The 26,663-nt window shown below is 36.4% G+C and overlaps 1 protein-coding gene across 5 annotated transcripts in view; it reads left to right on the top strand.

Annotated features, from left to right (window-relative positions):
* The window catches only part of CNTN5 (contactin 5), a 603,192-nt gene extending 578,665 nt beyond the window's left edge, over positions 1–24,527 (top strand). For 4 of the 5 annotated variants that reach the window (XM_039718730.1, XM_039718731.1, XM_039718728.1 and 1 more), the window contains 5 exons: positions 10,779–10,888; positions 17,744–17,930; positions 18,384–18,496; positions 19,912–20,080; positions 21,692–24,527. In XM_039718730.1, the coding sequence (XP_039574664.1) occupies positions 10,779–10,888; positions 17,744–17,930; positions 18,384–18,496; positions 19,912–20,080; positions 21,692–21,795 (683 nt within the window). In that variant the 3' untranslated portion in view covers positions 21,796–24,527. The remainder of the gene's footprint in view (positions 1–10,778; positions 10,889–17,743; positions 17,931–18,383; positions 18,497–19,911; positions 20,081–21,691) is intronic. The other variant, XR_005628589.1, reaches the window with a different exon arrangement.
* The last annotated feature ends 2,136 nt before the right edge of the window (positions 24,528–26,663 follow it).

Raw genomic sequence — 26,663 nt, 5'->3', positions numbered from 1 at the left:
AAAGAAAGGATGCCATTTTCTAATATTTCTGAGATTTACAATCCTTTTTTTTTTGATGGGTTAATCAGACAACAGCTCAAAGAATAAATAAATTCACTTATGAATGTTCATTTCCTAATTAATGCATTCTAAAAGTGCACAGAAATAAATTTTGTTTTAATTTTTATTTCATTAGTAGAAAGTTCTGAGTTTGCATTACTGTCCCAGTCTTCAATGTGTATTATAGGAATAGCTCCCATGAAAAATGAAAAATATTTCTTGAAAATTTCTATTGAGAATTGTTATAAATTCTAAACAGTATTTTGTGGGGCAGAAAAGAATGAAACAGAAACAATCAACAAACACTGATCGGTACTAGTAAAAGAAGTTTTTCTGTTTGAACAGGACCCAGTGTATAGAAATTCCCAAACAAAAAAAAGACAAATAAATGTTGTCCTCAAGAATATTTACAGAAGCTCCATTACTGAAATTTATAAATATCAGTTTTTCTTTGCTATACTATCTTGAATTATTGCACCATATCTTATTTAGAGAGTAAAATTAGCAGCGTCTTACTGCAGATGAGAGGAATTTCATACTCTCGCTATAAAAAAGTAATGCAAAGATAATAATATTTCATGTGAAGCCAGAAAACATTAAATGTTACTTCATATTAACCCACAATAAATCTATAACTTCGGAACCGTGATGTAGCAGACATTGTCTACTACTATTCTCTCATTGTAATTACAGAGATTGGAGCTGCTGGTTTTGCGAAAAGTGGTCCCAGTAATTTGGGTTATTCCACTTTTTGAATCAAGATTACCAAGTAGTCATATTTTTATAAAAACAATTATATTTTAAAATGTAAAAATTGCACATTACAAGTTGAAAATGTATACTTGATTTTCCCGTTTCTCAATGAAAATTGATACTGTGAGGCCAATGGTGATGTTTATATTTTTTAATAATCTAAGCAGAAAGTTCTTTGCAAATAAAGTTTTTCAAAGGAAGGGAGAGAAACACTTTATTTTTTTCAGTAGCAAAAGCTATTAAAAGCTATTTTAACAGAAGCTGAATGCTGAATTGTAATAATAATTCCTTATACCTTTACTTATTTGGACAAGATTGGAAATAGAATAATTAGTAATGTATAAACAATTTTTTCTATCAGTTCTTTTAAAATGAGCTTTAAAAATGTTCTTAATAGAATATTAAAATGAACTTTTTCTAGAAACCAGCTTTTCTGATTTGAATTCAGTAACTTGAAAGTATCTATCCATTATAGCTTTGCTAATTCAGTCTCTGTATGTGTCTGCACATAAGGAATTTTATGGGCCTAAATATTTTACAAGATATATTTCAGGAAAAACATGGGATGCTGTGACATTATAGTACAAAATTAATTTATAAAAAGCTTTCCTCCAGAATAAAAAAAAAAACAAGGTAATTTACTGAGAATTTAAAGGAGTAATGAAACATTTTATTAAAGCTAAATTCTAGGCAATATGAAGGTTGAGGACAGTAGACATTGCAGTTTGTTATGAAAATGGGGAGCTGCTTTTAAAAGAAGTATGGACTGTCATGCCTAGGGCGATAAACAACGGAAGGCACAATTTTTGAAGGATTTCTATTGAAAAGTAGATATTAAATAACAATTGATAGTCCAATGTATTATGGTTCTAGGGGTGATCCAGCAAAGCCTTAGCTTACTTGCTTTTCATCACATATCCAATTCACTCAGCAAACATCTAGAGAAAGCAATAGGATAAAATTATTAAAGCTTAAGTCATTATGTTACATATTACAAGTTTTCCCATATCTACAAATGGATCTACAATTGTTTAATGATGTAACAAAGTTGTCTAAGGAAGTCTAAATTATGTTGCTTTTATTAAGCACACTGGAAAAAACAGTTTTCACAGGACAGATTCTGAACCATGAACAAATCTTGCATTTATTAAGAACGAATGCATCTCCTTCTGTATGACTAACAGCAGTGTGAGTCACAGTGTGATTCAGAGCCCTTTGGTAGTGGCTTTAAGTTTTCTTAAGCAAACAACTTGCCAGGTGGTTTTGAGTAAGGTGTTCCCTCAGTGAACACAACACACTGCCCTCTGATTTCATAAAGTGATTCTGTGTGGGGCAAAAGGCTTAAAACATTGCTTTCTAAATAAAAGAACTCAGAAATTTGACCAAAATACTGAGCACTTTTTCAGAAGTAAATAGAGTGGCTAATATTTTTTCTGTCTGTTAAGTCAGATAATATAATAGAATCATAGAATGATTTGGGTTGGAAGGGATCTTAAATATCATCAATTTTAACACACTTGGCTGTGGGCAGAGAAGCTTCCACTAACCAAGTTGCTCAAAGACCCATCCAACATGGCCTTGAACACTTTCAGGGAGGGGCATTCCCATCTTCTCTGGGCAGCTTGTTCCAGGGTCTCACTAACTTCACAGTAATCATTTTTTTTCTAACAACTAACCTAAATCTTTCCTGTTTTCATTTAAATCCATTCCCCCTTGTCCTGTTACTATGTTCCAGTATAAAGTATGTTTGCCTTTTTTATAAGCCTCCTTTAAGTACTGGAAGATTGCTAAACGATCTCACTGGGGCCTTTTCTTCTCCAGGCTGAACGAGCCTGTTCTCCAGCTCTCTCAACCTATCTTCATAGGAGAGCTGCTCCAGCCCTCTGATCAACTTCATGATCCTCCTCTGGACCTGCTAAAGCAGGTCCAGGTCTTTCTTGTGATGAAGACCCCAGAGTTGATGCAGCGATTGCTAAACGATCTCACTGGGGCCTTCTCTTCTCCAGGCTGAACAAGCCTGTTCTCCAGCTCTCTCAGCCTATCTTCATAGGAGAGCTGCTCCAGCCCTCTGATCAACTTCATGATCCTCTCTGGACCTGCTAAAGCAGGTCCAGGTTTTCTTGTGATGAAGACCCCGGAGCTGATGCAGTACTGCAGGTGGGGTCTCACTAGAGCACAGCAGAAGAGCAGAATCTCCTCCCTCGCTCTGTTGCCCACATGCTTTGGATGCAGCCCAGGATATGATTGGCTTTATGGGCTATGAGTGCACACTGACAGCTAATGTCCAGCTTTTCATCCATGACAACTCACAAGTTCTTCTCTTTATGGCTGCTCTCAATTAGTTCTTTTCCCACTCAGTGTTTAAGGCTTCCCCAACTGAGATGCAAAACCTTGTACTTGGTCTTCTTAATCCTCATGAGGTTCCCACAGAACCCCTTCTACAGCTTGCCCAGGTGCTTCTGGATGGCATCCTCTCCTTCAGGTGTGTCAGCTTCAGCACTCAGCTTGCTGTCATCTGCAAATTTGCTGAGGGTGCTGCCCTTGATCTCATTGTACATATCATTGATAAAGACATTGAAGGACATTGGTCCCCAGGCAAAGCCCTGATGGACACTACTTGTCACCAGCCTCCACCTGGACATAGACCAACAGGTATTTAGAAGACAAAATTACACCAATGGTCATTAAAACAACAAGGACAGTGGTGACCCAAAGTTGAAGAGGCAAGAAATTCTACCTGGTCATAGCTACTTTAAGGCCTTTTTCCTCCTTCACCAGTCTTTTGACTTTTTAAAAATCATCTCCAGAATATAGTTCATGGGAAAGACTGTCCAGGAGCTAAAAGTGCAGATGAATGTAATGGAAGAATAGAGAACAGAATGGAGAATCAGTTAAAAAGGTTGTACAAAACTAGACGTATAACCCATGGAGGGAAAAAAAAGGCAAATACATGTGTGACTCTCTGGAAAAGGTGTCTTAATTCAGTAGGGAATTTTGAAAGAAAAGCCTTTCCTGGAACACATAGAAAAGGAAATAAAACAAGTAATCAGAGAGAAAAGATGGAAATAGAGGTCACATGTAGTGATGTTAAGGGGATGATGGGAATCAGGAAGCAGCTCTGAAGAGGGAATGAGGATGATGCTCAGAAGATGCAGGATAGAAAAAAGATGCACAATTACCTCAATAAGAAGGCAGAACAAAAGGAGACTGTAGGCATCTCCAGCAGCAGGGACAGACAAGCCTGAATCTTACATAAAGGAAAACTTTAGTAAGAGAAAGAGACATAAGGGCACAGCAAATTAGGCTACCTGCCAGGAGAAAGGTTGCAGTGTGCAGGCCTGAGGCTGAAAAGGATCTTGAACAAAACAGAGAGAAATCTTCTGACCATGCTTTCTGTCAGGAAAATAAGGTATCTGATTCTTGCTAGAAAATACTGAAACAGCACTGTAATTCAATGCATGTACAGATGATTTTTATCCACAGAAGAAAAAAAAATTGTAAGGGCACTAGACAGTGAGGATAAAGCAATGAGCAAAAGCAATGTTAGCATGGTTTGTTACAACATAAACATTTATGCGTTCTCTTTTTATTGATCACTACATTCCACCTAAATACTAAGGTGACAAGAATTCCAAGATTGCTAATACAAGCTTTCAGTATCAGGGGAAAACCATATACAATCTCTATGTGTGGCTTTAATTCACTAGAAAATGAAAACTGGGGAAATCACAAATATAGCAATGGAGAAGGAAATACAAGTGTGAAGGTATGACGGCAAGAAGATTGGAAAGGCTGTGCTGATAACAGTGATGGCCAGGCTGGTTTTCTGTAACAAGCATGGCTAGACAAAATATGAGCTACACAAGAAAGACAAAATAAAAGTAAGAAATTGGTTGTCATAGCATGCTGATGATGTGATAATGCATCAGCAAATACAAAATCAGTGTTTGGATAAAACAGAATAACCTTGGGTTCCATGTAATTTTGGAAAAGGGCAATTACAAAAGCTGGAAGTCAAGCTAGAGGTCAATTGCTGATTACTCTGATTAATTTGAATGCTGAGAAAGACATTCCTAATTGTTGAAAAATACTAAAGAATGTTGTTATTTATCAGAGAATTTATCTGTTCAGAGTAGTTTGGATAGTAAAAACTAATTAGTAAAGACTAATGACCTTGTGTTCTGGCTGTGCTCATTAGCAGATTCTTTATCCAGTACTGACTAAGTGAGAAGAAATAACAGTACAATAGCCTTGTTCTGATGAATAATTAAGACACTATAGAAAAGCTGATCATAACAAATAACAGTGGAACACGTCATCATTAAAAATCAGGAAATTATTTTATTAACTGGAATTAACTTTTGAAACTAAAAATGGAAGTGTTTGGAATGTCTCTTATCAAAATATTAACAGATATTTGAGGTTTATATGGCAAGAAATGGTACATTTCTGAGACAGGACATTAAATCTGAGCATCTATAGATGTGTCCTCTAAAAGATATTCAGAATAAGTAAAAAACATATATAATACAATCCAAGTAATGAAAAGGATAAAAATAACACAAATATAGACAAAAAATTAAGGTTGTTTTTTTTTTTTAAGTTGGGAAAGTAAATAAAGCATGAAAAATTGAAGTAAATAAGGAATTGAACTTAAATATAATCAAGGAATAGAAAACAATTATGAAAAACGTCATCATTTATTTTAAATAAATAAGATTATATAGACAGGATAGCTAATAAGAACGTAAAAGTGAAAATTTCTATATCTGTAATGAAAACTTCTGGTATTGTATTGCCAATTGTCAGAAATTCAACCCTTTTCAAATTAAACAATGCAGACTTTACTATTCAAATGTACCATAAATAAAATTTAATCCGTTCTTCTACTCATGGAGATGAGGTAGAAATTATGCATTAAAAAGGCTCAAATGTTTTAATTTACATCAGGGCCTTACTCTGATAAAACCATCACATCCTGGGGTAGCACATATTGCCCAGAGTCAACCCGGATGATGCCAACAGTGTAATGCCACAAATAGCTGTTTGTCCATGTTCATGGAGGTGCCTTGTCTGTCCCCATTTAGTTTACAAGTCTAGATGCAGCCTAAAAGCACAAGGATAAATATGAATTAGAGTACTTTACAGTATGGAAATAGATGAGAATATAAAAGAAAATAGAAACAAGTTTCTGGGAACCCAACTGGTTTCAAAATGAGTTAGGCTTTTTATAAAGGGTATTTTTGTTAATGGTTGTCATAATGGGTGATACAGGATCAGTTCTGTTCATTTCAGTAACTAATTTCTCCTTCAGGCATTGACAGAATCTTCTTCACAACAACTGAAAGATCTATAATTTTGATAAAGGGAGTAGTGAATACTACTAAAAACATATATAGGAAATAGAAAACCCTAAGCAATACAGGTTAAAGCCTGAACACTCTCACACACTGTTTGAAACCTCCTGAGGGACCCCAGATGCACTTCTGTAATACGTACAAGATGCAATGATACTGCACAGGGCTTCTGTTCTTACTTTGTATGGATTTGTGGTAATTCATTGAGCCAATGGAGATCCAAACCTCTCAGTTATTTGAAAGGCAAAGGACCATACAAAAGCCATTGCAGTTTTGTTTCTCCATATTTAGACAAATAAATTACTATTTTCTTTTCATTGAGAGGAAATAATATGCAATTACACACCTTTGAATGCAGTCCCAATGTCTTTAATTAAAATCTTAAATTCTTGAAGTTCTTTGATTCATTTCATAGCTAAAGCTGAGCTACCTGGGGCTTAGGTGAACCTGAAAACTAATTGGCAGATTAGCTGTAAACTACAGAGGGTTATTTCCTGATTCTGCCAGATGATCTGTCTGGAGAGATGCTGTGAAAGCTCAGCTAGAGCTGTCTCCAATGACTTTTTAAGGAATGAAATTACAGTCCTGACATACAGGAGTTTATTAAGCACTCCTCTTCTCAATGGCACTAGCCCCATGGGAAGCAGATGTGCAATCAATATAACAGGACATCTTCCCCTCACGTGCTGAGGGTAACTCTGTCTGCAATCAATATAACAGGACATTCCCCCCTCACGTGCTGAGGGTAACTCTGTCTGCCACGTCACTTGATGGAAGCAAACCATTTGTGTTCATAAAGATGACAACACTCCTCTGGTAAATTCTTTGTGGAATGAGGCAGCTCCTTATTCCCAGGTGACACTGCTGTGTGATAAATCTGGGTTATTCCACAGGGAAGGGACAGTCACAGCAGGATGTACACTGTGAGAAAGTGTGCAGGCGAGCATCATTCCAGGAGAAGTTCTCAGAAGTTCTACCCAATAAGAAAGAGTATTTCAGCACTACATCAAAAATATTCAGGGCAGAGGTCTTCACTTATAGCTCATTCCAATACTTTTCTAATTTTTCCTCTGTCTTAAAGTCTTTTGCAAAGACATTGGTTAGAGAGAAGGTGAAAATAGAAAGGACTTTTGGAAAAGTGAGAATTCCAAAGGTCTGTCCTGGAAACAGTAATCTTGTTTCTGCTATTGTGGAAATTGGATATTTTTTCTCTTTTGAGCACAAGATTCTGGAAAGAAAATTCTATATCCTTCAGACAGACATTTCACTGCAGATCTGGTAGAGTCCCCCATTTCTCAGGAATGGAAAAAGTTCACTGAAGGTTCTCTGACTTGCAAGATAGTCCATGTGGTTATTTTTAGCAAGGAAGCAAATGCTACCACTTTCTTTACCTACAGGTTGACAAAGAGGGATGGATTTTCCTGATTTTCCTCCTGATATATCTCTTGTGGATTTTTCCACAGAGAGGCATTATCACAGAAATACATCTTGGCTGAAATCCCAAAATCTCAGCTATGAAGAACTGCCTGCAGTCATAACGCAATTGCTCAGACTGAGGTTCTTATTTCAAATAAGAGCTCAAATTTGAATAAGACTACTTTGTAAAAATCCTTTTTGGAATCAAAATAGGAACTGAACAGATATGAAGTGATTGATTGAGTAGTCCAGACTGAGGCTCCGTTCCACAGAAGAATTAAAGCAACATAAATTTGAGTAGGCTCTTGGACTTCATGTGGAAAACCTTAAGGATTAATATTTCAGGAAAACAGTTCGGCTTACAGTCATAAACAGGTACAACACACTGAGGGCTAGTAATTGGTTATTTTCTTTACTTCCCAGTGTCAAAATTCAGGATTCCCTCTCTGAACATTAGCAATGAAATTAGTACAAATGCATGTCCTGCCATTTTACAGCCATCCCAAAAACCTACATATTGATCATGTTTCTTTAAAGTGTGATTGCAGCACAGGGAAAGTCAGTGTTTCATGGATATTGCACACAACCTTATGATAATTTGTTGTATTGCATCTTTAATTCAAAGCAGGGAATATTAAAGAGATTATTAAAGATGGCCTTTTTTCAGGAAGTATGACCTTAAGTAGACACCTATAAATTTAGCATAATGACAAGATCTGAAGAAAATAATATGATTATAACATCAGTGACCATAATAGAAAAAGCTAATGAACCTATCAAACTTATCATTAGTTTTAGACACAGAGAATAAAGCATGACATTGGAGTGAACCACAGACTGTATTATATTACCGGAAATTATATGGTCCTCATCATATCTGAATCAATAAAAAATGCTATTTAGGCTCCAAAAACTTTCAGACAGTCATGCTATATCGTATTCCCAAATAAGTAATTTCTGTTGTTTTGCTGAACACTATTCTCAGTGCCTAATATCAGTGAAACTGCAGTGAATTATTTCTGAATATGTGAGAAATACATTTTCTTCACATAAAAAAAATCCAAACTATTTCTGCTCCATTTGTTGAAAACATTTTTAAAAATATCAGAAAATATTCTATGTTTGTATTCAAGCAATGTATAAACCACTCCTAGTGAAAGCTATGAAGAGAAAATGATTCCTGCATTTATAGAAAAAGTAAAGTCTGCCAACCAACATTTTGTGTACATCTCAAATTATTTATACCACTGCAATCTTTTCTGACAACAAGGTAATTGCTTCAATAATACAAAAACTAGAAAATAGCTTTTGCCACACAAATCTTAGTAGTACATAAAATAGAAAGCAGGATGTAACTGTTGAGCAGAAAATCATATTATGAGCAATATATTTCTTCATAATGCAATTCTTTCAGTATTGAATTCAAAAGATAATTTCTCTTATTTCTGAACATATTTTTTATTCTTTATTACCTAAAAAGTTCCAAACATATTTTATACTTATTAGTAATACTCATTGTTGGCAAACACCACTTCATATCACATCAGATTTTCTTATTTTCTTCAGATGTAAATTAAAAAAGAGATCAAAAAAGAGTAACAAACATTAAAACTCTGACATCAAAAAGGATGAAAAATTTGTATGAGCTGTGTCAAAAATATTTGTAGGGCAGCAGTGCCAGAGCAACAGCTGCAGAGAAAGGAGGGTAGTTAATGAGTCAACATTGGTATTAGGTATCTTACATATTAGGTGGTTTGATCACTGAGAAAAATATGTAATTTTATCTCAGGCTGCTCTGTAAAGAGACTGCTTTTCTGCAACCCTGCTAAAAAAGTCCCCAAAACCCCATTTTTCAGAAAGCTCTTTGATGTGTCTCCCTATGACATAAAAGACCTCTGCCTGCCCTTCAGGAACAGGTCAACACATTAGAAATGTAATGAGGAACATTATAAGGCCAAGGAAGAAATCACAGGTTCTGTGACTAGAGGGGAATGTGAATTCACATTTTTGCTAAATGAACTACACTAGAAAGATGGAGAAATGCCCTATTGTGTCCTGCACAGTATATGGAGAAGCCTTGCCTCCACAGCTTGTCTTTAAGAAAGTTTTCAGTCATATTTAGGTAATAAAGAAAAAGACCCACAAGATTTTCTTGACTCTTGTCCCAGTTTCATACAAGACAATTTTTGGACCCTTGTCACACCCAGTGTACTGTTACAAGTGATACAATTGAGTGGTGGGGTGCCCAGTAGCCTGTCTTGGCAAATATCTGGGGACATTTATTCAACTTCCCAACCACTGAAAGAAGCTGGGCCTCTATAAAGCATTCATTGATGTGAAAGTACAAAGGCAAACACGCTGGGCAAGTGTGGTGTGTAAAGCATCCCACAGCCTTCTGTGAGCATCCTGGCCGTGCCCCAGCACCACCAAATGGTACCCAGCCAGGCTGGAGGACAGGAAGGGTCCTCTGTTGCAGATAATCAGGAGGTCAGGACTGCAGAGTGTTTTATGAATAGCATGGAGATAGAAGCACAGACAGAGGGCCAATGGAAACAAACACAGGCAGCCAGAGGGATTGACATTAGGTCTTGGTGCCTTTATAAAAATGTGCACCCCAGGCCTAAAACAGTAAATGTTTCATGGCAGAGAGAAGGTGGTACATCCTAAACACTGACGCCTGTGACTTCGAGGATATAATAACATAGTCCTAAAAAAAGAAGAATCTTTCACATAGCATTTCACTACAGTGCTGGGTATCACTTCCTGCTCAGTATTGCCCCAGGGCAGGACTGACTGAGCAGCCCAGCAAGGCATTGCTCATCCTGAGCTGACAGAATGGCACTAAGAAGCCACAAATAGAATGAATGCTCTGTTTACTGCTGCAGTTAGAGCTATGAAAGGGGTGTGTGGAGGCAGGGGACACATATACAAATATTAAAGCTTTTTTAAAAAATCACAGACAAGAGATTCTTTCACAGTTTGCTGCACCCATCATCAGTGATGAGATATTGATGTAGCATGACACAAATAAAGAAATACAACAATAATAATCTCTTCATCTTGTTCAGTTTTTCATGTTCCCCCTAAGTGTCATACCTTCTTGAGAGTATTAAGGGAGAATAAAGGAAGTAAATGACAGTTTCAGACAGAGTGTTTTTGATAAATACAAGCTGTTACAGTGGAGGTTTATTGTTTCAATTTTTCTTAATACAGAACCCACTGCTGCTCCCATCGATGTCAAAGCTACGAGTTTGTCTGTATCAGAGATTCTTGTTGCGTGGAAACATATTAAAGAAAGTCTAGGAAGACCACAGGGATTCGAGGTATGAACTCAGAATATCGTAATGAGAAGTCTTGTTGCTTTTGAGAGTGTTGCATTCTGTTAACATGTGCAGTAGTGAAACTTCAATAGGAATTATTCTTGTTTTAGCATACGTACCACCGGCTGTGGAACAACAGTCACAGCTGTAGCACCGGAACATTTTTTATTTACTTGTGCTTGAAAACTGCTCAACACCAATTCTTGTAACATCTCTTTGTCACTTCAGAAAGAGCTGAAAGAACTGCAAGTGACCCAGCATGCATCATTCACAGGCTGGGGAAAATTAGGTATTGACTGTTTCCAGCTCTAAGCGACCAGTTCAAACTTGTTATTTACTGACAGCAATCAGCACAGAGAAAGGAGAAAGCCTCTGCATCCATGTGCTCTCATCCCACAGTGGCCGAGGGACATCTGCTGGGCAGACAGTAACAGGATGTCAGGAGGGAAGCAGCAGCTGCACAGTCCATAAATAAAACGCTGCTTAGAGACAGCCCTTCCTGGCTTGGGAGAGTGAGCCAGCCCTGGCAAGGGACCTCCTTGCACTTTTGGATACAGTTTACTATCCAAACTTCCGGGAATAGATCAGATCTAGCAGTACACCTGTCTATTCTTTTTGGCCACCACCACAACCCACTCTGACCTGGTGGAGCAGGCTGTGGTGGTCCTCATTAAATAGTCTAGCTAAACCAAATTAACTGATTTTGGGATGCAGGATATTTGTTCTGCTTTAGACCTTTGGACAGTGCTGGCTTTTTCCTGATTTTCTACTGTAACATTGAAAAGAGGGTAAACATGTGGGTCTGAGGTAAACACCAGTCATGTGGGTGTCAAAGGATAATCTATAGGGTGTCTCCCTAGTAGCATGTCTGGGCAACCACAGGGGCTGGTGACAGTCACCAATAGCCTTAGGAAGGAAATGTAGGTGTCTGGGCAGCACCAGAGCCAGCACCTTCTCCAGCCCAGCCTCCAGCTGGCCAGCCACAACCAGGACAGCACATTCACCTCATAGCTCAGATGCAGCCAGTTAATATTTTTTTACCTCTCTCTGTAGCCTATTGATGTGTTGCATAGCAATATCTCTATTAATATCTAGCACCGTGCAAATGGGCTGTGACTTTGGCATGTCCCCTCAGGTCTAGCATTTGTTCAGGTCTTTTTCCCATCTATGTCTGCATGCTGAACTCTGCTAACCCTCTCTCAGTTTTCCTTCATTGTTCTTTTCTCCCACTACTTCCTTACATTAAATATGTTTCTATTCCTTTGCTTGCTTTGTGCTGCAAAAGATATTTTTGACCATTTTACCTTTAAACCTGCCATTTATAAAGAGAGCAAAACTGTATCTGATAGAGATGATATTCATCTTCCAAATACTATTCCTCTCCATGTTGAAGTGTTCCACTTGTTACTAAGCTGACTTCAATCTTGAGACCAGTCTTTTATCATCTGTAATAACTTACTTGCTGCACCCTGTCTTTTTTCTTTTCAGAAAGGTGTCTGGTTTGGTTTTTTTTCCTCATCTATCTTAACATCTTTTAAATTACACATACTGTTTTCACTCTTATCTTCATTCCATCAATCAAAATGATTCACAAAATGTTCTATTAACTTTGCATTACATATTTTAAAATAAAAAATAGATTTTCTTTCTAAAATTGAAATTTATTTCTCTAGAGGCTTATCCTTTCATAATGTGAATGGATTTTGCATTTACTTGCTTGTCACATAACACTTCCCTTAGCTCTACAGGTGTGTCCTAGCAATAGATGGCTGTTAGGTAGGACGGAGGGCTTGCTTTGTGTCAGAGGTGGTCTTCTGCACTTGGAAAGTGCAATACCCTTGGAGTTTGGCATACTCTGACCCAAACAGTAATATTGTCTCTACATCTCTGCAAGCTCTACATCTCTCACAGATTTCTCAGGTACAAATCTGAAAATGTCCATTAATACAGGAGAAGTTACTAACAGTGAACCTTATTAATAATTTGGATCCTCACTCTGCTGTACACCAATTTTAGGATTATAGCATGAGGATTACAGACTAAATATTTCAAACCAAAGGCCTGCAATTGACCTAACAAAAAAAAAAAAGAAATATAAAACATAATTCACTGCTCCCTTTTACCTCCTCCCATAAAGGAATTAGAGGAGCCCTCTGAGTAGCAATACCTTTTAAGGTACTACTTTTATCTGGGGAGATGAGGGTATTTTTTCTTCCCCATCCTACCCAAACCCGTCCTGCACTTTTCATCTTTGTTCATTTAGCCAGAATTTCTCTGCCCACTTTCTGACAGACAAATCTTCCATGGAGTAATTTACTCTCCTCCATCCTCACAGGAATGATTACAATCAGAGCAGCACTTACTCAGTAAACATAAAAGTAAATATTGCTGTTCTGCACAATTCAGCAGGAGAGAATAACTTCTAAGGATAGTATTGCTAGATCTTTCCAATTCCATTTTTGGGAAGGATTGCATCAAAAAGGAGGTAATGATTTATAGGACCAGTACAGTGAGTCGGTGCATTATAATATTCACTTAAGTACACTAGGTCCATACTATCAGCCCAATTTTCTTAACATACTAACAGTTTGCCTTTAAAGCATCCCCACAGAGCAAAAAGGAAAGGAGTCTGTTTGGGAAGACGTTGGGGCTAAATCCTACCCCCAAAAGAAATCACCCAGAAGTACAGAACAGCTTTATATTTTTCATATTATTTACTTTCTTAAGAGTGTCTTTCACTTGTTGGAAAAACTCTTAATTTCAAAACTGATTCTGAAAGTTCATAATTTGTTCAGTGCAGTGGAAAACAAAGACTGTAGTACTCCTTTAATCCACAAACAGCAAATAGATAATGCACAGAAATACAGTAATTTTGATAAAAGGATGAATTATCTTTTTTCAGTTTTTTATTTATTTCCTAAGGTAGAATTATTGTAGGACACAATTAAAGATCTGCCTTCAGTTCAATCTGAATGCAAAACAATCTGACTAGCCACTCTGCTTTCATGTCTCAATTTGTATTCTGGCTGTGGTCATCATAGCAGTGACAACCTCCTACACAGTCTTCACATTTCTGGCCTTTTGGCAACAGCATTATAAAAGAGGAAGCTATTTTCTTAACACTTGAATGTTTGGGCTTTAATCAACCAAAGTGACAGAATATTTACTAAATGTGGACAAGTTCACAGTGACCCATTTTTACTGTGGCCCTCCTTGCCCTTTGTAGTAAGGACTACAAAGGCAAAGGAACTTGTCCAATTTCACATTGTCATCCTTGAAAGGCAGTGTTATGTCACATGAGTTTTATGCGAGGTTTGCTGCCCTCATTTGCATCTTCCAAAGCACATATTATTCCTGCCTTCAGTACAGGTTTGTCAGCTGTCCGCCCGACCTTACTAAATATATGCCAGCTACAGTCTGATAAAGTAGAAGCAGCTCAAAAAATTTGTCAGAATTGTGGAAAAATAGAGGGTGTTGTTCATACTTATTGTTTGGAATCTATAAGATGAAGGTTATAAAATCTATTTGAGCCAGAGGCAGTATTTTCTTTTTTGTTCACTACTGGTAAGTAAGGAAAACAGAAAGAATTACTGACTGGAAGAAGAGATATTTTGAGTTTCTTTTATCTTTTCCAGAAAAACAAGGCCAATACTTAAGTATGAATGAAAAATCTCATGTCTTTTTTGCTGGAGTTCCCCTAAGGGACAGGAGTTTGGTTAATACAATTAAAAGATCCACTTGGAGCAAACAAATAAACAAAATCCAAAAGTAACAAAAATATAAAATATGAAAAAAAAATCTTGAATGCCATTTACAGAGAGGATTACTTGACATAATAACTTGGTTTATTATATTATTTATTTAATAAAACCATATTATGGCATTTCAAGGAGAATTGCTCAATATTGTCCTGCTTTTTAATTGCACTTTATCTATTTTTATAATGGAATAGATAATTTTATCTATATAGTACTTGGGGGTTTTTTTGTTTGTTTGTTTTATTTAGTGAAGTACACCTTGAAGTAATTTAGAAAGAGCACATGGATATTTTAACTATAGCCTGGAAAAACTAGACAAAAATTCTACTTAATTTACGCTCTTACTTGATATGTTTAATTTGTAGCTTTCATTTTCTGCAGTCAGCAGAAAGAATACCCAGCCAGTAACTCTGATTTTACTGCATTTAGTGAAGATGACCTGCAATTAGATCCAATTAAGTAATGACAAAGCCTGTATAACCTAGAAACCAACATAGGGAAAAGAGTGGTGTCATTTAAGATACTTTTTAATTTAAAACTTCAATGAAGTGGTCTACAACTATCAGAGGTGGAAGAATTTTAGACAGATTTTTTTTTTTTTTACCAAGATTTGCTTTTAACTATTGTTTAACCCATGATCAGAGCAAAGCAGGTTGCTCCTCTCCAGTTCAAAGGGATGGGTCTCTGGAAATCAGGTATCAAAATTTACTATTCTTTGGCTAAAAACAACAGAAAGTCCAGAAAAATGTAAAACCTTGTAAACTAGAATGCATTAAACAGACAAAATGCTTTCTTCTCCCATTTTTCTTTTAGTTTTCAAATATGGGCTACTTTTTGTGATTTATGCTTCATACTAATATCAATATTCAATGTTATCATTAATGAAAACCTGTTCTGTGTTATAGATCCCTTCTGAGAAGTATAAACTAAGGTTACAGAAAATAAGATTTAAAAAAGAACAAGCAAATGCAAAGAAGTGTAAATAAACACTCTATTTTAAGATATGTCTCTCACTTTTAAACATCAGAAGAATCTTCATTTCAGTTCAAATCAATGTAAATCCCCACACCACCTACCTCAGTCAACAATCATTGGAATTTTTTTGTTTTATAACTACTTCTTCTTTTGTTTTCTTTGGTCATCAACAAATGTGTTGATGTGCATGTGTTTCCCAAAAAAAAAAGAGATCAAAGTTAATTCATGAACATTTCATTAGCATGCGACATGATGTGTCCTGTGAATAAACACAGCTACTTGAAATATTGCTCCTGGCATTGCTTTCTAGAAAAAGGAGGAAAACTGCAGTTGCATTTCCACCCCTGCTACTGTTCACCTGTGTAAGCTTAGTCATCTCACTTTTCCTTTCTGACCCTTTCCTGGTTGTATCCTCAGCAGCCTGCAGGGTCTGGATGACAGGGTCTCCAGGACATGTTCCCCGCCACTGCCTGTTCATGCAGTGCTCAATATTGTGCAGTTCTCACCATCGTAGCACCGAATTTGTAAAGATGCATCACAAGTAAAATGAAAGGAATCTGACTGCCCAAGAGATAATGAGCATTGGAGATTCAATAGTAGGATGCAAATAAATGGTTATTGATTCCATTTTCTTTTGAAGAAAAGAAAACTGACTCTGAATAGGTGTTATTTCAAATATCAGTAGCTTTGGTCAAATATTCATCCAGCAAAATAGCTCAGTGAATCACACTTATTGCAAAACAAGTGGTGATTGCAGCTAGATTTGTGAACTGAGCTGTAACTGATCTAAGAATTAAAGCAACAGCATTTTAACATGAGATAATGCAGGCACACACACAAATACTTGAATTTTACAGTTTAAAGAGTGGACTGTGAGGTGACACAAACCAATATACCCTCAATAAAAGTTAACAGAGGCACTTCTGTCAAGTGAAGATAGGACCTCAAATGTATATTTTTGCAACCAGATCTTTTTTTTTTTTTATGGCAGTCCTAATGCAACTATGAAAGGTCAGCATTGTGCTCATTGGTCTTACTTTCCTGTGAACCCCTTGGGGTTTTTTTGGCTCGCCATTTCCTGGGAGACATTCTCAAGAGTTCTGCCTTGTCTCTGACCTTTTTTTCTCAGAGGAAATGTTATCCTGATACAATGTAAATAACTTATTAAGAAACAACCAGCTTCACACAAAAGGTCAAAATGTGGAAGAAAAGCAAGTAGGTCTCAGCATGAATAACAGTAAGCTGAGTATAGGTCTTTGAATGGCATTTTTGTGACATCTCCTGTTAGGCAAAATAGGGCCCCATGATAATTGCCTTATTTGTGTAGCTCTCCTAGATACATTGTCTTTAGTTACACCCTGGAAGTGCTTGGTCCCTTAGGACAAAGACCAGCCAAATTCTCAGCTCAGCTTTATAACCTCATTGAGATGATGATAAATTTAAAGAAACTAGAGAATAAGAATTAAGAACCCCCAAAGGTCATTTAGGGAAGAAAAAAGAAAAAAAAGGAAGACCATAAACATACTATCAAAACTTCATTTACCAGAAACCTGTTTACATCCAAGAACTAAAACTGAATCCGTTTCCTTCTTTTTCTTCTGTTAAGATTTTTCAAATGATTGAAATATTTCCATCATTGTTCTGTCATTGCCTATTCATTGGACTGATAAGAAATCTCCTGGATCTAAGTTGCACCAGGCCAGGAAGAGAATATTGCTCACAACACTTAACTGATGCAGTCAGAGTTTTCCAGGGAGAACATAGACGTTCTGGTGACCTACTAAAGGATGAGTTCTCCTTAAATGGTGTCCTTCAATGATGAATTCTCCCTGACAAAGTTCACCCTCTCCTCTTCTGTCTTATAGTAACCTGGTTTTGTTCCAGTACACAGCTATTCCATGTGCTCCAGGTCACACCACAATATTCCATGTCTTGCCATTTTGGAGAAGAGAGCACTGAATATGTTGAGGTCAAGCTGCAAATCCCATATGCTTAAAGGGGTCTGATGATCAGAAAAAGGCATAAATGGCAAAAATACCTTCCACAGGATAACAAGCACAAGCATCTGGCAGCATGAGCTTGCCAGGTGCCTATATTAATCCTTCGTTTGGTTTCTTGTTGGCAGGTTGGTTACTGGAAGGACATGCAGCAGGAAGAAGCAGCGCAAAAGGTCAAAACAGAGGGAAATGAGTCATCCATCCTCCTGACAGGATTAGAAGGAAACACATTATATCACCTAACAGTGAGGGCATACAATGCTGCAGGGTATGGACCACCTAGCACTGCTGTGCATGCAGCGACCAAAAAATCCCGTAAGTAGTCTCAGTACCTTTGATAAAAGGAAGAAATCAGGGAGCAACCTCTGTCCTCTTAAGCTTTTATTTATTAAGAGTGTATAATAATCAGGAATCGTGTATAGCTTTGACTCATGGCTTTGCTTTGATGTTTAGGCATTAATTCATATGACTTTGCATTCATAACAAAGGTTAATTTCCTAGAAAACATGGCATTTTTTACAAAGGGAGAGAAGAGAGTTCAAGTCCAGAAGCTTTGTGGAATTTATGGGGTGGGTGGAATAAATACACTATAATGTACCAAATTACACTACTGATGAAAAAAGATCTTCAGTGTTCCATCTGGAGTTGGAAGCCTGGTAACACTGCCAGTTTTAAATATAATGAAAGATTAAAATACTTTTATTTTGTTTTTAAAGAAACTACTTACAAAAAAAAAAAATATATATATATGTTATTTTTTTTTCTCAGCTCCCAGCCAAGCACCAGGCAATATTATGTGGATACAGGATGGCTCACATGTGTCTCTCGGGTGGGAGCCAGTCAGACCTCTAGCTAATGAATCTGATGTAATGGGATACAAGGTTAGTGTTTCCCCTTCCTTGCTCACCTTTCTCTCTTCCAAGCAATTGCTCCTCTTCTTTGTTGGCTTTTTTCCTGTTCTTGTTTCTCTGTGCAGGGTATAGACCACCTAGCACTGCTGTGCATGCAGCAACCAAAAGCCATAAATAAAATTATTTATTTATTGAGAAGGAATAAATAAAATTAAAATCAGAGAAATGTCCCAACATATTTTTGTGTTATGATTTTCAAATACCAAACTCTATCTGACTCCCCTCTGTCTCAGGGAGTCAGTCCATCCTCTGAGTCAGCAGTGGCTATTAATAATATCAGACTGCAATGAAATTCCTAATACCTCTTCAATTCAACTGTGTTTGCAGTAGGATTTAGAGAAATGCAGAATAATGAGATATCTTTAATTTACATTAAAATTAATATTTTTTTATCAGAAACACAAGTACTTAAGTTTGTTTTGTGATCATGTTAGTGATGGCCAACCACACTGATGGTAATATCTGGAATTAAAGTTTAGAAATTTTAAATAATAAAATCCAGATTAGCACTTAAATAGCAAGTCATAAAATGAGAATTCACTGCAATACCTTAAATAAAAGTAGAATGATTTCAGTGTTTTTAAAAAAGTGTGGAGTCTGGGTTTTTTTGGAGCTCATATCAAATCATTTCTATAGACTACAATCTCCTCTCTCCTCTGATATATCAGGAAATATCACTGAGAAAGTATAAAATGGTTCAAATAAACCAGAAACTGTTCTAACCTTTATCAAAATAGTTGATATTCTGAAATAGTAGAGTTGACTTCTTTGGTTTTTCACACCTCTCTGACCTTTTCAATTTTCTCTGGGAACAGAAACTCTTATGCAGAAATACCAAAAAGACAGCTACGTGCTGACTTGCTTTCCTCCCACATGCCATAAATTTGTATTGAGTTTCAGGGGAAATGCAGGGACAGATCTGAGCTGCTGTCAGTTTATTTAGCCAGCTAAGGTAAACACAGTAAATACATTATTCAAGTTATTTTCCTTACATTTGAAGTTGGTTTCTTGAGCCAAAAATATGAATATCAATATGAACTTTGGGATAAGAATTTCAACCAAGTGGAACTCAAAAGACACTTTGAAATTTGGGAGATAAAGTTGTGCAACACCTACTGCTAAAGAGGGCAAGTCCTCTATCTTTGCTCTAGGTCATAATCTATGTCCTTTCACATCCATGAATCTCTATAATATTTTGCTCTTACTGTTTTGAAGCCACTGCAGGAAAGGAAGAGTAAAAGCAAAGTCTGTTCAAATGCAATGTCAAGAAATCCCTAATGAGAGCATGAAACAGTTAATATTACAGTGACTGTGTTAACTACACAAAATATCTGGCACAGAGCTTGAATGACCGCTGTGACCACGATCTACTTGATTCACCACAGGTGTTATTTCGGCAAGAGGGCCAGAGCAATAGCCAAGTTATAGAAACACAAAAAACCTCTGCAGTGGTTCTTCTTCCTGATGTTGGGGTCTACATCATTGAGGTCTGTGCAGTCAGTGAAGGAGGGGATGGCACTGCAAGTCCCCAGATCAGAGTTCCATCTTTTTCAGGTAAGGTTACACTTTTATTTGAAAGCGTGGTGATTATAGCAATGCTCATTAACTCTTATTCTCTACCAGAAAAAACAATGTTCTCACAATTCTTTAGCTATTAAATAAATTCACTGATCTGAGTCTTTAGTTCTTTAGAAACAAAGGTATCTAGTGACACATGGGATGTTTAAGATCATCTGAGGCAACAATGTGAGGCTGATGAACAAAGAAGATGATTTATAGGAAACCTCTTCCATTTGAGGATAACATCTAAAAACCTACCTGAGCTATAGATGTTTATATGTGCACTAGTGCACAGTGATATAGTCACCTGGGATGCAATCCATGGAGACCAGCAGTGGAGCCTTGACATCAATTCAGCTAATCTTCTGAATTTTAGTATTAAGACATGAGCACCTAAGGATATCTGCAGTGTCCTAAGGCATCCCAAACAGAGCTGGCAGATGAGGTGTGGGACTTAGGAGATACACACCCCATTCTGTACCACCAGCCAGAGGTGTACTATGTAACACAGCTTAAGTGGCATGGATTTAGGTAGCTGACCCCTCTGTACATGCCTCCTTCAGAATAAGCTGGATTTCTCTTTAAGTTCCAGTCACTTCCTTGCGTAATTATTACCATTTAATGTTTAACTTATAGCAGTACTAAAGTGTTTTCATTAGGTAAATTTTGATGTCTAGCTGCTCTCTTCTGAGTTACTGTGATATGTTGAAAGAATGTAAAGTATCACTATTACAAAGGTAAGTAAGGGATGGGAGGATTAGTGGCAAGAACAACAAAGAAATAACATAATCTTTGCCTAAACACAACAAGCCATTTTAATTATAACCTTCTGATAACACTTTAAAATTTTATTAAATTTTTCTCTCTGATCCTTAAGAAGCACAAAAGGTGTGACCCTGAAACTTCAATCTAGAACTACAATTTCAGCTCTAGTCTGGTCACAAACTGCAGTGGTATCATCAGAATGTAGAAGACTAATACCTACCCCATGGAATATTTCTTTCATATGCCATAATTCTAGGCCACAAAGTCCTCCATCTAATTAAACTATGCATATCACATTTGATTCATTTAGGGCAATTGCTGTCCAAAGAAACCCAGTCTGGTTCCCTGCTGATCTTGTTGCCACTACCACCCCTGAGCACAGTTCCCCTTAGCATGGCCTTTTAAGACAGTGTTGTGATCAAAAATTAACACTGCACTAGTTGATCAAATTCCACTTTTTCCTCTGGACAAGGCTAGGGATCAAGGGCTAGCTTTCATTCCTTGTTCTGGGACAAAAATTTGTGACTCAGGGCAATTTCTGCAGCCTAATGCTTTTTTGAAGATTAAGACACAAAATCATATGTCCTTTTGGAATTTCTTATTAATTTGCAGACTGAATATGAGGATCCAGAATGCGAGTTCCTGTAGGTATCATCATAAAATCCCATCTGTGGAGGGAGCCCGTTTTGTGACTGCAGTTCTCATACAGTAATCCATTGCTTAAAAAATTAGTCTTTTGCTGCGGGTAAAAGAATATAAATTTGGACAAAAGCTAATATCTAAATATACTGAGAACCATTTGCATAATTTTTTCACTAATTACTTTGCTTTTCATTTCAGGAGGGAAAGTAACTAGTGCTCAGTCCACCTTACATGTGTTGTCTACTTCCTCATCCTCTGTAACACTGCTTTTGGCACTGATGGTACCTTCAACCTCATGGTGAAGGCTAAAGACTTTGTTGTCGTTGTTATTTGTTTGCTTTAACTTGATGACACCAAGGGATGCAGTTTTATGTCCGTGGAGAAGCTGAAAACCCCAGCTAATGCTTAAAGATCCATCGAAATGCCTGTGGTGCACTTAGAGAAGTGTTGGAGACACGGTCAATAATTCATCAGGTTTTTATCTCTTCTTTATTTGTAAAAGTCCTCCTGGGAGGACACCCTTCTTGCCCCAAAAATATGCAGATTGTATGTAATAAACTTTTGTAAGCAAAGGTAATTTCTGTCAAATGAATTTTCCTTTTTTAATATGTTCATATTTGGTGAACCCCATCATGTATCATCAGGTGTTTTAAGGGGAGTGTCTAGTACAGAACACCTGTATGGTTTGGAGAAGAGAAATTCTTTTTTTAATATAGAAAAAGTTTGATACAGCTGGTTGCTCCTACTGACAAGGAAGAAAAACACAGTTGATATACAAAGATCTCTGCAAAAGTAAAGAAGAACTTGTTCTGAAAATGTATAATATGTATTCACTTAGCAAAAAGAATTGTCAATGAAACAGTAGACAGCTTACCCCAGAAGGTAGCAAAATGGAGCAGAAAATCCATTTGTTTTATTAACAGGTAAATGGAAAATTATTAAACACAAGCTTAGGAGGAAACCAGTCAGTTTTTATCAAATACCACAAGCTTTTATGTCCAACGGAATTTTCAGTAGAAAATAAGAAATCAATTCCCACTGCATATGACAATGAAAATTCCACTGGGCATTTAAGCATTATATACATTAAGCTACTAAGAGGACAAGTAAAGCAATGCAAGATAAACCTTCTTTTCCCAACCACTACTGAGTTGTAACTTTCTTTTTCCTCTGAGTCCAATTTTTGGTAGCATTCTATGCTTTTCAGAATGGCATTATCCACATATCTACAGACTGCAGTAGGATATATTTTGGAGAATTTTGTTTCTGAGAAAAAAATACTTGGAAAAGTGCTACAGAGCATCATTGAAACTATTTATCTAATTGGCTCTATTTCTATAGAAATAGTTGCTCACTGGTGACTATTCTTGCTGGTACTGTGTGCTATCAGTTTTAATCCCATTTTTTGCTGTACCAGACAATGTTTTACTCAATAGACAATTTGGGCTGTTTTTCTGCATTGGAAGGCCTTCCCCCGTACTGGAACCTGAGGAAAAACTACTCCTAGAGAAGATGGTGTGCACGTTTGTACAATCATGGTGGGCACAGAGTTGTGAAAGGCAGCATTTTGCTAACATATGTGGGGACCCTGCCTAGGAAAAACATTGCACTACCTGGAAAGAATCAAGTTAAAAATGGTTAACATGAAAGTCCTAATAGCATGGTTCTTCTAGTTCTTCTAGTCTATCCCTCTAAAAGTTTTGATGAAAACCTGTTTTAGCTGATGGGTTCCCAATTCAAAATGCTATTATTTTGCCAGTTCACTAGCAAAATAATTTTTGGCATTTAGGTAGTACACTGCAACTGTACTCTTTCTCAGCTGCTTCAAAACAGTAACCAAGAAAGCACAACAGAGATAAGAAGGTGAAAAGTTGATAATGACTAAATATTTTTGCTTTTGAATATTTTATCAGTAAAATTTTTCAGAGGAGGTTCAACTTAAATCTTTGCTACCCACTAATGTTTTCAATAATTTTCTAAAAAATGGTGTTTAAAATTACTTGAAGTCACCATGTTGCTCAGAAAACAAAAGCAGGATCGCTAGCTAAGAGTTGACTATAGATATACAGAAAGAGGTATTCTGTTTCTCTGCTTCTGGAAAAGCCTTTGAGATCAAAGAGAGGAAGGTGTAAAGTACCTTATTGATAGAGGAAACTCACAGAGAATAACTACCTGCTGTCCCTTGTAAAACCGCAGCACTGCTACTGTGCAGAGCCTGCATCAGCAATCCATCATCTGCCAAAATGTTAAAAGAAATAAGAATAAAGTGATGAACCAAAAAGTCAAATGGCTATTTTATAAATTAGTTATGCATAATTTCCTCTATTTTTTTATACAGTTGCTTGCCAATGCAGTTCATTTCAGAGTATTCAAAAAGGCTACATTCACTGCTGGTGGCATTTAGTTAAACTTTCTGATAACAATAAATGGACATACTTTATAGGACGAAAAAATGCCTGATAAGGAGACAGAGCTCCACCTAGACACGTCTCCCTGTCTAGTATGAAGACACAAATAGAAATATTGAACATACCATCAGGTAATGTAGTTGTATTGCAGGGACAAAAGGAGGTATGTTTTATACTCAACATGAACAGAATATGTATTTTGCATCTTAAATATATTAATAAACATGTTTTAAATGTTTAAGTACCTATGTATTACCTATTTGTTACTTTGTAGAAGATGTTTCCTTATCATGACATTTTTAGTTTCAAGGGAAAGCTTTTTCCTTTTTCATGTAAAAGATTGTAATAGTGCAGTCTGGCGTCACTGAGGAGACTGTATTTTTGTATAATGTCACAGGATCTGTTCAGAAAAAATAATAATTAGAAAGAAACCTTGTTTCACAGACCAAAAGAAAGTTGCTGTCATGGCCCATAGCAAAATGTTAGATATATTGTATACAATCTGTATATATGCTATATATAATGGTATATACAATGTGGAAGACACAGTAATATAATAGTTTCTGTGTACTGTTCTTGTAACATTAGATCTTTTTAATAAATTATTCTCTTTTTATTGACTTTTATCTTATCTCCTGTCATCTCATCAGTTATATTCATAGATTTCAAGGAGACACAATTGTTTGGCTTTCAGTAGCAAGAACTTTTAAATTACATAATTTTCAAGAAGAAAGAGATGAATCTGCAATGGTGATTATGGAAAATGTGGGCATTAAAATGAAATAATTTTTGACATCATTTTAATTTCACCTAAATTTTGGTTTTTCTAGATAAATATTTTTTTACAGCTAAAAAAACTGAAAGATAAAAGAAGCCCTGAATTTTCAAAACTAAACTACACCTAATGAAAGTTGCAACATAAATCTACAATTCAGCATCAGAGATAAAGGTTCTCTGCCTTTAAAAAATCATGAACAGAAGAGAGATTTATACTAGACTTTAGGGAAATCTAATCTTTCCTGGGAAGATGGTGAGACTCTGGCACAGGTTTCTCACAGAAGCTGTGGATGCCCCACCCTCAGAAATGTTCAAGATCAGGTTGGATGAGGCTTTGAGCAACCTGGGATACTGGAAGGTGTCCGTGCAATGGCAGAGGGCTGGAACTGGATAACTTCTAAGGTCCCTTCCAACTGAAACCTTTCTATGATTTCCATGAAAAGAAATGCTTTATAAGGAGGTCACCGAGGTCAATCCTCTATGTGTTGGATAATTACATAATTTCTGAGCCCTCTCTTTAACATTCTGTCACGGATCACTTGTACCCCATGTCAGTGCAGGCACAAAAGCATAGTGTGGTCATGTCATGTTCAATTAAAAAGTTTAATTGCTTGAAACTCTTGTGTAACTAACCACAAAAGAATATTTTTCAAAAATACATATATCCTTTTAAGAAAAAAATGGAACAATAGATAACCCAATTATAGCAAATATTTTTGTTAGAACAATTTGAGCTCTTAATAATCCCCAATCAGCAATCAGCTCTTCATGAAATGCATATTTATAGTAAATGACTTTGCAATACAGCACGAAGTCAAAAAGCCCAGACTAAAAATAAAAAAACGTTGCCACAGTCATTTGAACTGAGACTTCAATTAAAAAATGGTTATGGCTTAAATAGCATATTATATCAGGACTTCCATTAAATTAATTACGAATGTCACAGAAAACTGTAATGATCTGATTTTGCTGACATGGGAACCATGAATATTGAAAATCCTTATCCTCTCAGAACCAGTACTAATGTACAATCCACTCTTGCCCTATAATGGCCATCATCCCAGTTCATCTGAAGATGAAAGACATTTTATTTCTTAATTACTTTTTGTGCTTTTGAGCAAAACAATGTCAAGGATAAGAGAAAATGAACAGCATCTCCCTACAAGTTACTTGGCTTTAGGCTATTACAAATATCCTCACTAAGCATGCTGACAGACAAGGTGCTTCCAAAAATACAGGAGTTTTCCCTAAGACTTTTCTCTCAATTTCAGTAAAACTTTGTCTTTATTGTGTTTCATATTTTTAATACTTTAAACAAGATAATGATAGTGTATATAAGTTAAAGCCTCACAAGCCTGAAAGAGAAAACTATGGATAATTGTACAATTTCAATTTACAATATTCACACTACTTCTTACAGATGCCAAGTCAGTTGTAAGGTTCTTGCAGGTCAGTTGTTTGCACAAAGTGGCAAAAATATTTAGATGTGCAGCTATTCATGCTTCCTGTGCTACTTTTCTGCTGTCAGATTATTAGCTAAGCACCCCAGTGTGTATAAGAAACCACTGTTATCAGAAGAAACTGATTAAGAAATGTAGGATGCTTTGGTTCATCTTTTGTTATAATGGAATATATATGTCAGGCTAGAGAATAATACACTCATTTTTTGTATGGTTTGGTGGGGTTGTTTGCACTTTTATGCTCAAACACATGAATTCTAAAAAAAATATAGAGCAAAAATAGAAGAGTGCTCATGAAAAATACAGTTAGCAAGATAAATAGCAAAGGCAGGAATTTGTGTTAATCACAAATAAAGGTATTCAGCATATTTTGCTTTTTGTACAGAAAATAAGATGGGAAAATATATCCATTTCCTTTCCATAACAGAAAACAACTGAATAAAAACACTCTGAAAGCAATTGAGGCCCATCATGATCAAAGCTTAAGCAAAAACAATTTTACTTAAAGATGTATTGCTCTGTTCC

The sequence above is a fragment of the Passer montanus genome, unplaced genomic scaffold (genome assembly GCF_014805655.1).
Source record: "Passer montanus isolate IOZ18808 unplaced genomic scaffold, ASM1480565v1 scaffold4, whole genome shotgun sequence".
In the NCBI taxonomy this organism is placed as follows: domain Eukaryota; kingdom Metazoa; phylum Chordata; class Aves; order Passeriformes; family Passeridae; genus Passer; species Passer montanus.
Note: the sequence above shows the minus strand (reverse complement) of the source record. Positions and strands in the feature narration are given on the sequence as shown.